At 39.7% G+C, this 15,321-nt stretch overlaps 1 protein-coding gene across 3 annotated transcripts in view; it reads left to right on the forward strand.

Moving 5' to 3' along the window:
• BANP (BTG3 associated nuclear protein) overlaps positions 1-15,321 on the forward strand; it is a 115,406-nt gene that overhangs the window by 58,518 nt on the left and 41,567 nt on the right. For 2 of the 3 annotated variants that reach the window (XM_064671013.1, XM_064671014.1), the window contains 2 exons: positions 1,690-1,754; positions 3,693-3,737. In XM_064671013.1, the coding sequence (XP_064527083.1) occupies positions 1,690-1,754; positions 3,693-3,737 (110 nt within the window). The remainder of the gene's footprint in view (positions 1-1,689; positions 1,755-3,692; positions 3,738-15,321) is intronic. The other variant, XM_064671015.1, reaches the window with a different exon arrangement.

The raw sequence follows: 15,321 nt of genomic DNA on the forward strand, positions 1-15,321 counted from the left end.
TTTTGCCATACTTTCCAGTATTACCATGGGAATTCCCTTGTCTCTTGGTTTCCCTGTGGATTTTAAATCTTCTTGACTCCTCGATGGATCTTTCTATGAGATATAATTGATGACTGTAAACCATTTTTCAAGTCTTGAAAGACAAGGTAGAAGGGAAAATTATATGAAATACATGAATATAATAGACAAAGTGGTTACATTTATAGGTGTAAGTGATGCAAATTTGCCTCATTAAAAGCTCCAGACTCGTTAATGATCCTTTAAATCGCTTGTAGAATCCAGGAAAAATCCTCTGTGACCCACAACCATTTTCAATGTCATAATTTAGACATATAGAGGTTGAAACAGGAGAAAATGGCATTGTTTTTTTCAGTTCTGTGGAATAACACATATAGATCAGGCTAAGAGTCATTAGTAATGTAGTAGTTATTTATAAGATATATTAAAAAATCAGTATTACAGAAGGACTGTCCTTGAGGGCTGATTCTGTGTTTGCAAAAGATGAGTGAGCAGGTTTTTTTTGGTCATAAAAAGGTGAATAAAATCACCTTCTCCCCGTCCCTCCAGCCAGAAAGGATTCCTTATACTTAAACCCACTCTACATGGATCTCCCAAATGCTCCAGGCTTTTTCCTGGGAGCCCTGAGAGCTCCATGTTAAGGAGGGGAAAGTGATTTTAATCTGCACACAAACTGGGCAGTGCTCTAATTTTATATACAGCCCCTATTGTCAGAGTGAGACTTTCAGAGTGTTTTTTCTCCCTATAAATAGATGGTTTCCTTCCAAAGGAAATGAAACTGTTTGAAATAGAGGGATCTGTGTGTCTTTGAAAATCACATGCAATTGTTCTTGTGTTATAAAATCAGAAGAGCCTTTGACAGAATTCCAAATGATTATCTTTAATCTCATGCAGGCATATTAAAATGAACACAAAGCCTTAGAAACCCTCAAGGAGGTTATTTAGAATCCAATCTCAGGTAAATCACAGGAGCAAAGACTTGGCTGGGCTAGTCAGGATACACAAGGAATTCCATCCACTCCTATCCCTGTTTGGATCAGAGGACAGGCTTGGTACCAGTCTGGAGTGGGGACTGTGGTCAGCAATGTAAAGTATTAACATGATTAACACTATTAGGGCAGTAACTGTGTTCAAATTAATGAATTCTTCCAAAATCCCAGCAGTTTGAGAGTCCTTGGCATGGTCTGGGATCCCGCAGAGCTGTGTGACTGTACACAAATCCATGGATAATTAGATGCCTTTGAATGCCTCACTCTTAGGGATATTTAGTCTTGCTGTATCTGTTTAAAGAACTGAGTTTGCAAGGTCTTTAAATTGGATTAATGTTTCAGTCACCAAGTCAGCCCCAAGCTTTGTGTGTCAGTCAAAAGCACAGATCCTTTGCCATAGAGAAATTCACTGCATAAATGTTATTTATTATTATGCCTGTTTTCTTCCCCCTTCAGTGAAAATGAACCATTCTTTGCTCAAAGTCACTCTGCTTATGTTTGACAGAAAAGGAGGGGGAAATACAGTTGCACTTTATTTTTTACAGCTATTTTTAATGGTTTTCACTGAATAAACACTTTGCTTCTGTACCTTGAGCTGTGCTGATGCAAGGTAGTAGCTGCTTCCTCTAGTCCTGATTTTCCTCTGATGCTCCTTGGTGTTTTCTTTTGTTGTGGATCCCACAGGGCCATCTCCACATAGCCCAAGTGCCCCAGGGGGAGCAGGTCCAGATCACACAGGACAGCGAGGTGAGCAAAAGTTTGGGTGTCCTGGAGCACATTTGGGGCCCTGAGTCCAAAACTGCACCTCTGAAATCTGAGTAAAGTGAGAGGATGTGGTGGAACCAGAATGAAATGTGCTTTAGGGTGTTAAATGCAACCTGCTATTTCTCTCTGTTTGTTTTTTTTTTTTGGGGGGGGGGGGGGTGTTTGTTTGTTTTGGGATTTGGGGGTTTTTATCCTCCTTGACCAGCTCTGTGTGTGTTACACTAATGATTGCTCTATAAAGCTGATGGTCTTTGGAAATTTAATACAGAATACTAGAGGAAATCAGTTTAGCTGCTTGCACTGCCTTTAAAATGAAATTATTTTGTTTAGGTTTATGAACTAAATGTGTCCAGAATACTCAGTGCCTTTGCACGTGGGAACTGTTGAACAGGAGTTGGAGAAAATTCCAGCCACCATCTAGTAAAGAGATTTTGCAGAACCAACTTACCTTCATTACTGACTAACTAATTTAGCACTGCAGTGTTTGCACTCTTTGATTTTTTCCATAAAAATAGTTCAGTAGAATGGAAATGGATAAATTCAGTCCTGAACCCCCCAATTTTGACTCAAGCAAACCAGCTCTCAAAGCCAGGTGGATTTACCTGTGTGGGACTGCAATTGTTGGTTATTTGAGAATGTATAGATACTCCTAATTGCTAAAACTGCTGTTAGATTTCTGTGTTCTTTGTTTGAATAAAGAAGGAATAGAAAAATAAGGTTAAACAACAGTTTTAATCTGTACCATTTCCCTGTAGAGGTTTTTCCTCACTGTTAAGAATATCTGAATGTGGGTTATTTTAATCCACTTCCAAAGTACCCAAATCACATCTCATAAAACCACTTTGTGAAGGAATATTGTTAACACAGGCAGCTCTTGAAGAATAAATATTATCATAAATATTCTATAAATATTAGAGTTAAAGGCTTCTCCTTTGAAGAGCTTGTCTTGAGAGAAATAAAAAGGGATTAAAATACTCTGGGTCTGAAGGAATGCAAAGTGTGCTACAATAAAACTGAAGGAGTTTTGGATAAAAAAACCACTAAAAAAATTCTGATTCAGCAGATCCTGTTGTGATTGGTCCTGAGGTTCAGGCACCCCCTGTGTCCATCGGCTGTTTGTGTCTCTAAGACTTTCAAGGGCTGCATTTGAAAACATCTGGGCTTTAATTTATTCCAATGTACAGCTTCAAATGAGAGCAGGAGCTGCCAGGAAGAGACACTGCCCAAAACATGCAAATCAAAGAACTGGGATTTTTTTTTTCCCCTCCAAGAAATCTGGTATTTCACTGTTTGGGAAGCTGGTTTTCCTTAATCCAATTGTGCTTTTGGAAAGGCATCTCTGAGCATACGAATAAAAACTTCATTTTGTAAAGATTTCCTTATTAGACTTTGGAGCTACAGTTTCCTTTAAAATCCTTCCCATTATTGAGAATTTTTTTGTGATAGATGTAATTCCTGTAATAGAATTGTTAGTCTTCGGTAGTGAATTTTTATAAAACAAAAAACAATTAGTAAATAACACCCCACACATATAAAAGTGTTAAATTCTAATTCTAGTTTAGTAAGGGGTTGACTTAAATTTGCAGTTTTATATAAATAAGGAAACTCAAATATTTTACCTCAGAAACAATACTGAGAAACTTAACATAAAAATGCATTATGTAGTAGCTTCCAAAAAGCAAAATATGCTGGTGCTGAGACACTTCCCTGCTTTTGATCTGTTTATCCCTTGTGGATGCAGAGCTGACTATGGGATTGGAGCTGGATTGCCAAAACAACCCTCAGGACTTCCTAAATTAATAGGTTTCCTTAATATTGAAGCTGTTTAATAATAAGATGAGAAACAGACTTTTTTCAGCATAAAGCAACTCTTTTTAAATTCCCAAGTTTTATTTATTGTCAATGCTCTTTTTTTTCCAGGGAAACCTGCAGATACACCAAGTTCACGTGGGTCAGGATGGACAGGTAGGAACAGAACTGAGTTTAAGCAGCATTTCCTTTGGTCTTTAATGTTGCTGTTGGAATTATCCCAGATTGTAAGTGGCTGTTTTAAGGAGGAAAATCTGTTGAAATAAACAGCTTGCAAAATGATGACATGCACATGAAATATTTTAAATACAAAAAGTCTTTGTATTATTTCATCATTCCTGCAACATATTTCATCCCTCTGTTTTATCCCTCCTCGTCTTTGGCCTCTCCCCCCCTGCATTTAGGAACTGGATTGATTTTGGTGTGTACAGTGTGTTCTTGTCTCTGTTCTCCACTGTCCCCATGGCCAGATGTGGACTCAGAACCCCACATTTATTGCTGATTTTTAAGCAGTTCTTTTTTTCATTACATGGAGAGGCTTGGGAGAAACAGATCTTTCCCATCTGCTTTTGTTCTTGCTGATAAAATGGCTTTATTAGGTGCTTATGCACACATGAGAGAAGAAAAAGCAGCTTTTACTTGGAGTGCTGAGTCACTGAAGGGCTAAATTAGCAGAATTCCCATGTCAGGTGGCAGCAAAATTGCTCCCATTTGATCTCAGACACACTTTCCTGAATGTTGAGCTCTCTTAAAATACCCACAGCACAAAAACCTTCCTGTGAGAAGCTTTCAAGCCAGGCCACTTGCTATGGGTTTTTTTGGTCCTGTTGAATATGAGTAAGTTGTGAGACATCTGGGGAGAACTCGAGTCCTGCCCTGCATTGAACAGTCTGACATCAGGAAGGTTTGGAACTCAGGGAAGCTCCCAACACTCTGAACTTTTGACCACATACAGGATTTGTGTGGGGGTTTAAAAACAGCAAAATTAACCACTTTTAAGTCTTCTTTACTGAGGTTTTCATCAGCAGTACTTCTGCAGAAGTGGGACTGGGGAAGGTGATTTTTCCTGTGTGTCAGAACTTTTGGTTTAGTGCTTACTGTTCTTTTTTCTTTTTTGGTGAAATATTGCTGCCCAAATTGCACCTTCTTACAAGACAAATATTGGGTGGTTTTATGTCTCTCTGAGTGAGGCATGTAGATTAAGTTGAATTTACTTTTAATTAAAACCTAATAGCTTTATTTTTCTCCTTGAAATATCTATTCAAGTGTAAATTTGTGTGCCTGTGCATATATATGGATATATGTGTATTGTTAGAATGTGTGAGAGCACACCAGATAGGGAAGAAAACCATGATTAATTGCCCTTTTTTTGTTTAAATCAACATCATGTTATCTATATCTGCACTATCACACAGTATATATATTTGGGATAATCTTGGTTCTGCCTAAGTGGTTGTTGGCTGTGCATGTGTATGTAGAAAATCACTTTAACATCCAATTTTTGTGGTTTTTTTTAACTAACTGTGCTCTGAGCTCTGCTTTTAAACTTTCATTGAAGAAACAAATAGTGAAGTGCTGGTTTTTTGTTTTTATTTCCTGAACTCAGCTGCATTTTGTGTTTTGAGTGTCACCAGCCAGGTATTGTCACACTTCAGCTGGTGGCTCTGCAAATTCCCAGGAATCCTCAAACTCCTCCAAAAGGATTTGCTGGGAAATGGTTATTTTTTCAGTGGACCATAAAATAGGAGCAAGCAAATATTTAGGGGATGTTTAGCTCCCTCCTGCATTAATTACTGAAAGCTTCATCAGCAATTTGGGCCCTGAAGTGGGTGAGCAGCACTCACATGATCCCTGTGCTAAATGAGCTCTGTGGCTTCTGCTCATCAGCTGATCTTTGTTTATCTGAGCTCCTAAAACTGCAAAGGAGAAGGAGTTAAACTAAACTCTGCTTGTGGTTGAAGAAGGGGAGTTGAAACGAAGCCATTTTCCTTGGCACTGGGAGCAGGATAAGAGCACAAAAACCTGTCAGGGATCTGGGGCAGGGTAACTTGAGTCGGGACAGTCCAGTAGCTGTTCAGGACCTGGGATCAAAGAAAAACTCCTGTAGTTTTCCAACCTGTCCATTATTTTTCAGGAAATTGGCTTTTCCTTGCATGTTTTGAACTCTAATGCACCAGCAAGGGACTCTGGGGGATATTGATAACAAGGAATATCGTGGCACTTACTGAGTGTTTTAAGCTGATTAATATATACTTATCAGTGGCACTAAATCTTAGCTTGGATACTAAATATTCCCCTTGAAAATTCATCTCAGGCTGCTGTTTTCCATGTATTCTGTGCACTGAGCAGGTGTAAGTGTTCCCTCTGCCCAGGTGAGGTTTGGTCCTGCTGCTGCTGGAGCTTTTCACTCTCGACCACAAGTGAAAGGTTTACAAGAAGCTGGGGCTGCAAAGCATAGATTTATAAACTCCATGTGAACTAAGGCATAAAATGGCATAAATGTACCATGAAATTTTATCAGGAAAATCCCCAAGGTGACACAGATGTTCAGGTACTAAATCCTGGCTTCTCTGCACAATTCTGCCCTTTGATTTTAACTTCCCCCCCCTTTGTCTGTCCTGGTAGTTGCACTGAACTTAGATTTTATTTTTCTGGCATCACTGTCCATGGAATAATGAAATCATTCCAAAAAGAGCTCTGTCTACCTCCACATGTGTTCTATTAGCTGGGAGTTTCATATTTCAGTGCACGTTTAATAAAAATACCAAACTGCAAAAATAATTAGACTTTATATTAACGAACACTCGAAACCTCGGAATAGTGGGAATTTTTTGGACTTTGCGTTTGATCCTTATGAATTACCAGAAGTTTTCTAATTTGTCTGCTCTGATTACCTGCCTTCCTTTCTCCCTAACTCCATCCTTTTCTTCCTTGGAACATCCCAGGAGATGTTCGTGTGTGTCCTGCACAAGGTGAGGTGTTGCCACAGTGTTCAAAGATAGGGATATAAAGAGGTAGAACAGGACAATTCCAAGGCCATTCCTTGATCCTGCATTTCAGACATTTTGTTCATCCTCCCAACCAGTGTTTCTCCAATTTAGGCATTAATTAAAATGACACCAGGCAAATGGTCTTCAACTAATAGCCTTAGTTCTTAAATTGAAAAGTTAATGTACTTTAAAATCTCAAATAGAATTGTTCATATTCTGGAGAGCTGACAATTTGTCCTGCTGAGTGACTGAAAAATTAACAGGAATTGCAGCATTTAGTTCACTTGGAGCAGGATCTGTAGGTAAGGTAGAAAAAGCAGGAGAACTCAGGACAAAGGAGCATGTAGGAAAAAAACAGTCAGTGTAAACTGCTTTTGTGGGATCTGTCTGTATAGGAAATAAATGTGCAGAATTGGCATTTTATATGATCGTAGACAAAAGTCTGTCCCAGGGAAGTTTGTGATCAAAGAGGTACAGTGAGACCCCTGAGTAACTGCTGAGTTACAGGTACAGAGAGAGGGAGGGGATCTGGTTCCTACGGGTTTTCCTGCTGTTTTCTGAGGAATTTGAATGGAGCAGGGATTGTTTTATCTTCTCCTGACCTTCTCCTCTGAGCTTGATGCTCTGAGCTTTACAGCAGCTCCAAGGGCTGGGAGGGTTCAGACTGTGGAGAAGGGAAAGCATCCTCATGTGTGGAATGATTGTAGGAGAGCAGATCCATGACTGTGAAAGATATCTTGGAAAGCTGCTTGTGATGGAGAAAATAGTGCAGAGTTGAGGGTGGGAGGTTGGGCCTGGAAGGCTGGGATAGAGAGATGGGTGGATCAGCCAGGGTTTGTCTGTGCTGCCCTGGGAGGAGTTGGAGCTGGGTCTGGGGCAGGTCTGGGTTAACCCCCACAGAGCCTGTGGTGGAGCTCAGGAGGAGAAACAACCTCATCACCTCTGTCTGAAACATCTGTCCTGGGTCTGGGCTCTGCTGGAGTCTTGGGAAGGGCAAGAAATCTGGCAGGGCTGGAGAAGGGGAAGAAATGGTTCCAAATGTTCAGAGGGAAAAACCCCCTATCCTGGTAATTCCACATAAAATCCAGTGAATCTTATTTGTGATTGGATCAAATTTAAATGAAAATAGGTTGGTTTGTCGAGGAAATCACAGATCCCAGAATCACTGAGGGTGGAAAAGAGCTCCAAGACCATCAAGTCCAACCTGTGACCGATCCCCACCTTGTCACCCAGCCTAGAGCACCGAGTGCCACGTCCAGGCCTTCCTTGGACACCCCCAGGGATGGGGATTCCAAACCTGCCTTGGCAGCCCCTTCCAAATTCTCTACAAACCTGTGGGACAGTCAAAACCAACACTGACATCTGGGTTTTGTCTCTCTGTTTACATCCCTGATCATTATTGAGACATTCACAATTTTGTGGTGAGGGCACCACGTTTTTTAAGGTCAAATTGAATCCATAACTCAGTTATAATTTTCATTTATACAAACAAAAATGTTGTTGACATTTCCATAATAACTTGGCTGCTGCTCTGTTTTGTTTGTGCATTTTCCAGATGTCATTTTTTTGGGAAAGAAACATATATTTTCTGAATATGCTTTTTAATTGCCTTTGGAATAGATCTTGTAGTTTCCATCAATATTAACCACTTCAATTATAATATATTATCCAAGACAGAGAAAAGAATAATCTTCTGCAATTTTTAATTTTCATATAATGCATTCAATTAAAAAGTTCTAGATTTAAATATGCTAAAATTCTTTATTCAAGTTGCTCAGGCAATAATTAACACAATGTAGGAAGTTTTTTCCCTATCCCTGATTTATCAGCAGTAGAGGGCAGTAGAATTAAGATGATTCTGAGCTATTTGCTGAAGCTGGAAGGAATGAGGAGGAAATTGAAGTGGGAGAAATGAACTGCTCCGAAGTCACCCCTGGAAAGTATTTTTTGTGGGGACAGGGATGGTCTGAGTGAGAGTCTTTGTGCTTGTGGGGTTGGGAGAGAGAGGAAGGATTGGAAAGGCTTTGAGTTCTATTAATTCCAATTTTTTTTTTATTATTGGAATAACACAAACAGAAAAACGGCTGTCAGAAGAAAAATAATCAAATTAAAACTGCAATATCATTCAGCTGGAACCTGAAAACTCCTTGATTGGATTTGGAAAAAAATAAATGATTATTTCTGACTGAGACTTCCTCAATAATTGGACTAAATTCTACTGAAGTCTCGCAGGTCTGAGCCTGTTTTTAGGAGCAAAAATTAAAAGAATTGTTTGGAAACAACATTTGTTTGTGGATATTTCAGGTAAAATCAGTGTCTTTGTGGAAACACAGAGTTTTTATGGGAACACTATTTATGATAAAGTAAGAGTGGTTAGATATTTAAGTAGGAGCATTTTAATGACAAGATTTTTTGGTTTTGTTTGAAGATTTTTGTGCACATGCTCTTTAATTCGGTGTCTCATACAAGAGGTGTCTCCACTTCGTTCCTCAAAGTAGTTCGTCAAAACCACAACACTCTTAGTCTGAAAACTTAGTTTGCTAAAGAAGGTGGTATTTTAGCAAAAGAAAATGGAGAAATTTCATTTGAAAGCAGTGAAGTGCCCTAAAACTTACAGATATGTATGGGTTAAAAAAAGCTTAGGGGAAAAACCTGCTACTTGGGGATCAGTAAAATACGAAATATCTCTGAAAAAATTAATATTAATATTATAAGGGAAATTTGTGTTAATTCTTGCTAACTAAAAAGGTGTAATAAAATATTTAGTTTATATGTATATAAATGTGTATATAACACACATATGTGTGTTTGATATGTAGATTAAGGGCAGAATTTAATTGGTTTTTGGGGAAAGGAAGGAAGCAGAAAAGGGAACAGGATTATCAGGAGTGGAAGAAAGGAGTTGCTACTCTGGTGATAAAGCAGATATGAAGTTGGTTTAGTGTATTTAGGGTTTGCTGTGGAGATATTTATGTTTTAGTCATCAAAGGTCATTAATTGTTGTTAATCTGCAGTTTAAAATGTGAATATAGGAAATTATGGGCAAGGCTGCCCTTTGTTCTGTGTCCACTAAAGTTCACTGAGACTTTTTGTGTCTGAGGTTTATAAAGCCATTTTTGCTTTACTATTCAGTAAAAGAACAAAGATCTCCTTGGAAAATGCTCAGTTTTATATTGAATTCCCCATCAGTCACGATGTGATTGTTATTTGCTGGAATTTGCTCTGTTTTTATGTGAAGTCCTTAGAGCAGCTGTAATTTTGATGCCTTCAATTTTACTGTGATAATGCTTTGTCCCATCCAAGATCTCAGTGTAGCATCTAAGAGGTGACATGAGAAAGTTTGCAGGTGCCTTTCAGTTCAACTTGTTTAAGAAGTTTTTCCTTATCTACTAATTATTATTAACTCCCATCCATCAACACAGTGGTTTGGGGGTTTTTTTGTCTTTATATGCTGAAAAAAGCAATCTCTGCTGAAGGCAAAGGTAAGCAAAGTCTCCAGCAGCAAAATCTCATATTTATGGTATTTTTTTGTCACTTCTGCTTTTGGCAAAGTGTGACAATAAAGGAACAGCTTCCCAATAATAACAGGATCAAATGTGCCCCTTTCAGCCCTGCAGTGACGCAGGTGAAGATTTGCTTTGGGAGCAAACAGTGAATTCCAGCAGCTCCTTCCAGCTGTGAGCACAGAATATATGGCTGTGTTTGCAGCAGAGGCTTTTTCCTAGTGCTCCTTGAGATTTAGACATTATGTCAGGCAACTATTTCTGTCTCCTGCTCAGAATTCCCCATTCCCAGTTCAATGTGTCTCTGGTTGATGGAGCCTTTCACCGATACCTTTCTCACACCACAAACTTGTTTTTCTTTGCCTTGCTGATCAAAAGTAGCAAAATGTCCAGAGAGATGGTAAAATCAGCCTTTATTTTAATACTGATATGAATTAGGATTTTTTTTCCACCTCTTAAATTACTTCTTTCCATTTGTAAAAACCTTCTGACTGGTGGAAAGAATTAATAGAGGTGATTTGTTAATCTCTTACAGGTATTTCTTTGATACAGTCCCTCAGTTCTTCGAGTGATCTGTGGTAGTTGTAAAGCAAGATTGTTTAATTAAGGTTTTGGAAAAGGATAATATTTTCTGTCATCTTTTTTTTTTTTATTTTTCTCCTAAGAAGGTGGGTTGTTCCATTAAAATTCCATTCAAGCAGACAGGAGCATTTATAATGCTCCAAAGAATATGTGCTCTATTTTGGAGTATATTATGTTCTTTATTCACCCAAATCTTGTTTTAATATTGCTGTAAACTTAATAAGAAGAGATGAGATACGAAATGATAATCTTTTAAATATAAGGAAAAATAATTTTCTCCACCTTGATAGAAGGCAGAGGTCTAAGCTGCCTCTTATTAGAGATTTTGGTAATAAAATCTCAGCTTGTAGAATAGCAGTGATCACAAAGCTATCTTGCTGGGCTAATCTAGAGAAATCATTTCTTTTTTGTTTTGTTTATTCTTTTTAGTGCTCTTCATTTATGATTTTTCTCATCATGTGATGTGAGCCCTGTTTGTGCTGCAGGTTTGCCCTCAGCCCATCCCTGTTCTCTGCCTGGGCTCCAGCAGTGCTACCTCAGTTATTTCAGATATTAGGGAGGTTTCATCATGTGCTCAGAAATCACTGCTCCATGTTACAAATTCCAGCCCAGGAAGGATCTGGGGAATGTTTAACCTGGAGAAAAGGAGGCTCAGGGGGGACCTTCTCCCTCTCCACAACTCCCTGACAGGAGGATGGAGCCAGGGGGGGTCGGGCTCTGCTCATGGGGAACAAGGGACAGGACCAGAGGAAACAGCCTCCAGCTGTGCCAGGGGAGGTTCAGGTTGGACATGAGAAGGAATTTCTTCCTGGAAAGGGCTGTCAGGCCCTGGAAGGGACTGCCCAAGGAGGTGATGGAGTCCCCATCCCTGGAGGGGATCCATCCATGGAACAACTGGATGTAGCACTCAGTGCTCTGGGCTGGGTGACAAGGTGGGGATTGGTCACAGGTTGGACTTGCTGATCCTGGAGATCTTTTCCAACCTCAGTGATTGGTACAGTTGGGCTGTCAGTGCCCAGGATGGGTTGACACTGGGTTCACTGAAATCCTGAAATCCATGCCTGAGACCAGCCACTTGCTCCTGGCAGAGCCTGAGCTGTTCAACGTGGAGAGATCTCCCTTCATCCCCAGGAAAACCCAAGTCACGTGTAGGTGAGATCAGGTCACTTAATGGCAGGTGCATAATTCAGGCCATTAATTTAATTAATCTTTCCTCTATGTTAAACTGGACAGTAAATCTTGATGACTTAAACCTGTTTCCAGATTGCTTGTCTGGGTTAAATGGGATTTTGGAGAAGTTCCCAAATGGTGGTCAAGGCTTTTGGAAACCTTTTGAGACCAATTGAAGTATATGAAATTGGGAAATGACTCCTCTTTTTTGTCTCCCCTCTGTTAAAATAGTTGCTTTTGACCAAGTCTGGGGCACCAAACCCACTCCTTTTAAAATTTCAACCACAGTGGCTCAGCTTAAGAATAAGTTTATCTTTGTAGAAGAAAACCTGTGTGATTTACAGAGAGTTTTCAGGGTTTTAACAAGTTAATGTTAAACAAAGTGTGATTTGACCAATTGGTTGACTTTTGTCTGTTGTTCATATATTTAATCCTTTCAGTAGTTCAACTTTATTTTCAGGCCAATTTTCCAGAATCCTTAAAATATTTCAAACTAGCTAAGGGAATAAAAAAATTTCATCTAATAAATTCTAATAAATTGAATAAGAATGATCAGAGATCCTAAATTTGAGATTCCTTAGCTGGTTGGAACACACCATATTAAAAAAAAAAACCACTACAAGATGACCACCTTGTTGCTTAATTTAGACATAAAAATTCAACATCAACAGCACAGTTTTAATTTCTGCTCTATTTTAATTAGCTGAGGTAGATTTCCTTTATTCAGAGCACATCAGTGTATTACTCCGAGGAACACTTGGAAAGTCTGTTCGGAAAACCATCGGCCGTGGCCGTTTCTTTAGTGCTCTGTGAACAACATAATTCTTTGTGGAGTAAGTATTTAAAATGATAAACTTGCTTCACTTGATTTGATCCGGTCTGCTGGGATTAGTTGTTGTATCCTGACTCCATCAATTATCCAGTTGGATCTATCAGTTCCTGCCCTGGCTGGAAGCAAAACTCCTTCACACAGAGATAGTCTTTTCCTTTGATACAAACTCTGGGCTCCAAGCAGGGTTGATTATGAATGAATCTGGTTTATAAATTGCTTCTTTTTTTTTTTTTTTTTTTACAACTATTTTTACTCCTAAAATATGTCATTCCATTCTGCTGGAATGTTGCTAAATATTTGTGTTGAGCAGCAGAAGTGTCACGGAGTTCACCAGGAGGAAGTGTTGGAATGGTGTTACTTATCACGTTAGTGGGGTTTCTAGTTAACTGTTTGTTATGGGTTGGGGTGACACTGACCACGAGGGATCTCATCCCACAGGAATCACACAGGAGAGGTACCATCCTCAGAAAGGCTGGAGAGGGACTTTGGACAAGGGCCTAGACTGACAGGACAAGGGGGAATGATTCCCGCTGCCAGAGGGCAGGGTTAGATGGGATATTGGGAAGGAATCCTTCCCTGTGAGGGTGGGGAGGCCCTGGCACAGGCTGCCCAGAGAAGCTGTGGCTGCCCCAGCCCTGGAAGTGTCCAAGGTCAGGTTGGACAGGGCTTGGAGCAACCTGGTCTAATGGAAGGTGTCCCTGCCCATGGCAGGGGGTGGGACCAGATGATCTTGAAGGTCCCTTCCAACTCAAACCATTCCATGATTCTGACTCAAATCCAGCCCATCTTGCATTCAGTTTGTGTGTGGTTTGTGATGGATGGAATTCAGTTGGAGGCTGATGTTGGTGGTGCCAGGAGATGGAACAGCAAACAAAGAAAAAACACTGCTCAGGACTTCTCAATTCTGGAACTGTGCTGGGAGATTTTTGATCTTTGAGTTTTTCTTCAACAGAGTTCAGTTCAAGGCCAGGACATCTGGGAAGTGTGAACAAAGGAGTTGTCTGGGTAGAGAGGAGAAAGTCAGACTGACCCAGAGACCTTGCTCTGAGAAGTCAATGACAGTGTTTCAACAATGGCACAGGGGCTGTTGGGGGTAACTCCGATGGGATCATGTTTTCCTGCGAGGTTTGTTCATCATAGGTCAATCCATAAAAAGGGTGTCAGACAGCAGAAATGGGTTGTAAGGGTCGAGAGAGGAGAACAAGTCTGGATGTTACACCAGAGCTGTGCCAGAAGTCAACAGTGAGGATAAATTTTTGCTGTGATGCCCATTCTGTGGGTGTCTGAGGGGGTCCCTTCGGTGTGAAGTCACCCAAAGGAAGGACAGTTCTGCCTCTGTGTGCTCTCCCAGAGAACAGGACGTGATCTCCAAAGCCACGTGGGCAAACACCACATGGTTGGACTCTGGTGTGTGTTTTCCTGGTCGGTGGTGATGTGTCAGAGGCACTGTCTGAAAGCTGAAGAAAGGAGTGATCAGTGGATCATCTGTTCTGAATTAAACCAAATATGACTTGGACTTGTGTAATGGGAATGGAGCTGTCAGAAACATTTGTCATTGGCCACATTCTTTTCCAAGTGATGTGAAGAGATTTGTCAGGATTTGGAGGCCATTTAGTCCAACACTGGACTTTAAGAAGGACCAAAACTCACTCAGGAGCTCCATGATTGTATTACAGAACCATTTCTGTCAGTTTAGAAAAGCCCCAAACATGGGGGCTTTTCATCTTCTGTGGAGATTTTCCAAATTAAAATCATTTTCATTTGGCTCCATGTACTTTATCTGGAGTAGAGAAGTAGCAACTGAGGAAATCCAGGATTCTGAATGCTGGAAATCCAGGACTCTGGATGATTGACCTACAAATGGGCAGCTAAAACTATTCAGGAGTCACTTTCTTATGTTCTTTTGGAAAATATCACTATACAAGAATATTTTCTAGATAGATCAGTTGCAAATGTCTTCATTAGACATTTCCTTTGGGAAACTTGAATTTAGATGTCTTGCTTTGATGTTCAAGTCTTGGTTTAGCAATATCTGGACCTTCCTGGATTATTTTGTTAAAGATCCACAGGTGCTTCAGTTTTCCATGCATTGAATGATGTCTTGGTCATTGTTATGGGAAGACACTGGAATAGATTTGGAGATTGTGTCAAACTTGATTTCTTCAAAAATCTGTCCCTAATCTTTAAAAGAGCCGAAATGTGTCTCACTGATGACAGTAAACCAACACTGACTTGGTTGTTGAATAAGGAATGACATCCTTACAAAGCCAGAGTTTTCCACAGTGAAGCACCAACATTCCCTGTTTTTAACAGAGTTTTTAATCTTTTTTTCCTGTTCTGTTACATCAGACTAAGCCAGATTGTTTCATAAGTATTTATTTTTAATTTATCTTTTCCCTGCCTGAAATATCAAGTAGAAAAGCTTTTCCTTTCAGTCTCATGTCTAAAATCAATATAAATTGTAAAATTATAACAGTGGAATCCAGGTTCCCAGACTTTGGCAACATGGACTGAGGGAGATTTTAATCTTCCTCATTGTTTTGTTCCTTAAATAATTGACATTTCCGGAAAAATATGTATTTTTTTCTCTTCAGAATTCCCTGTAATGAAAAACTCAAATCCTTTAAGATGTGGATTGTGCATAATTGTAAGAAAGGGAGCTA

The sequence above is a fragment of the Pseudopipra pipra genome, chromosome 14 (genome assembly GCF_036250125.1).
Source record: "Pseudopipra pipra isolate bDixPip1 chromosome 14, bDixPip1.hap1, whole genome shotgun sequence".
Taxonomy (NCBI): Eukaryota; Metazoa; Chordata; class Aves; order Passeriformes; family Pipridae; genus Pseudopipra; species Pseudopipra pipra.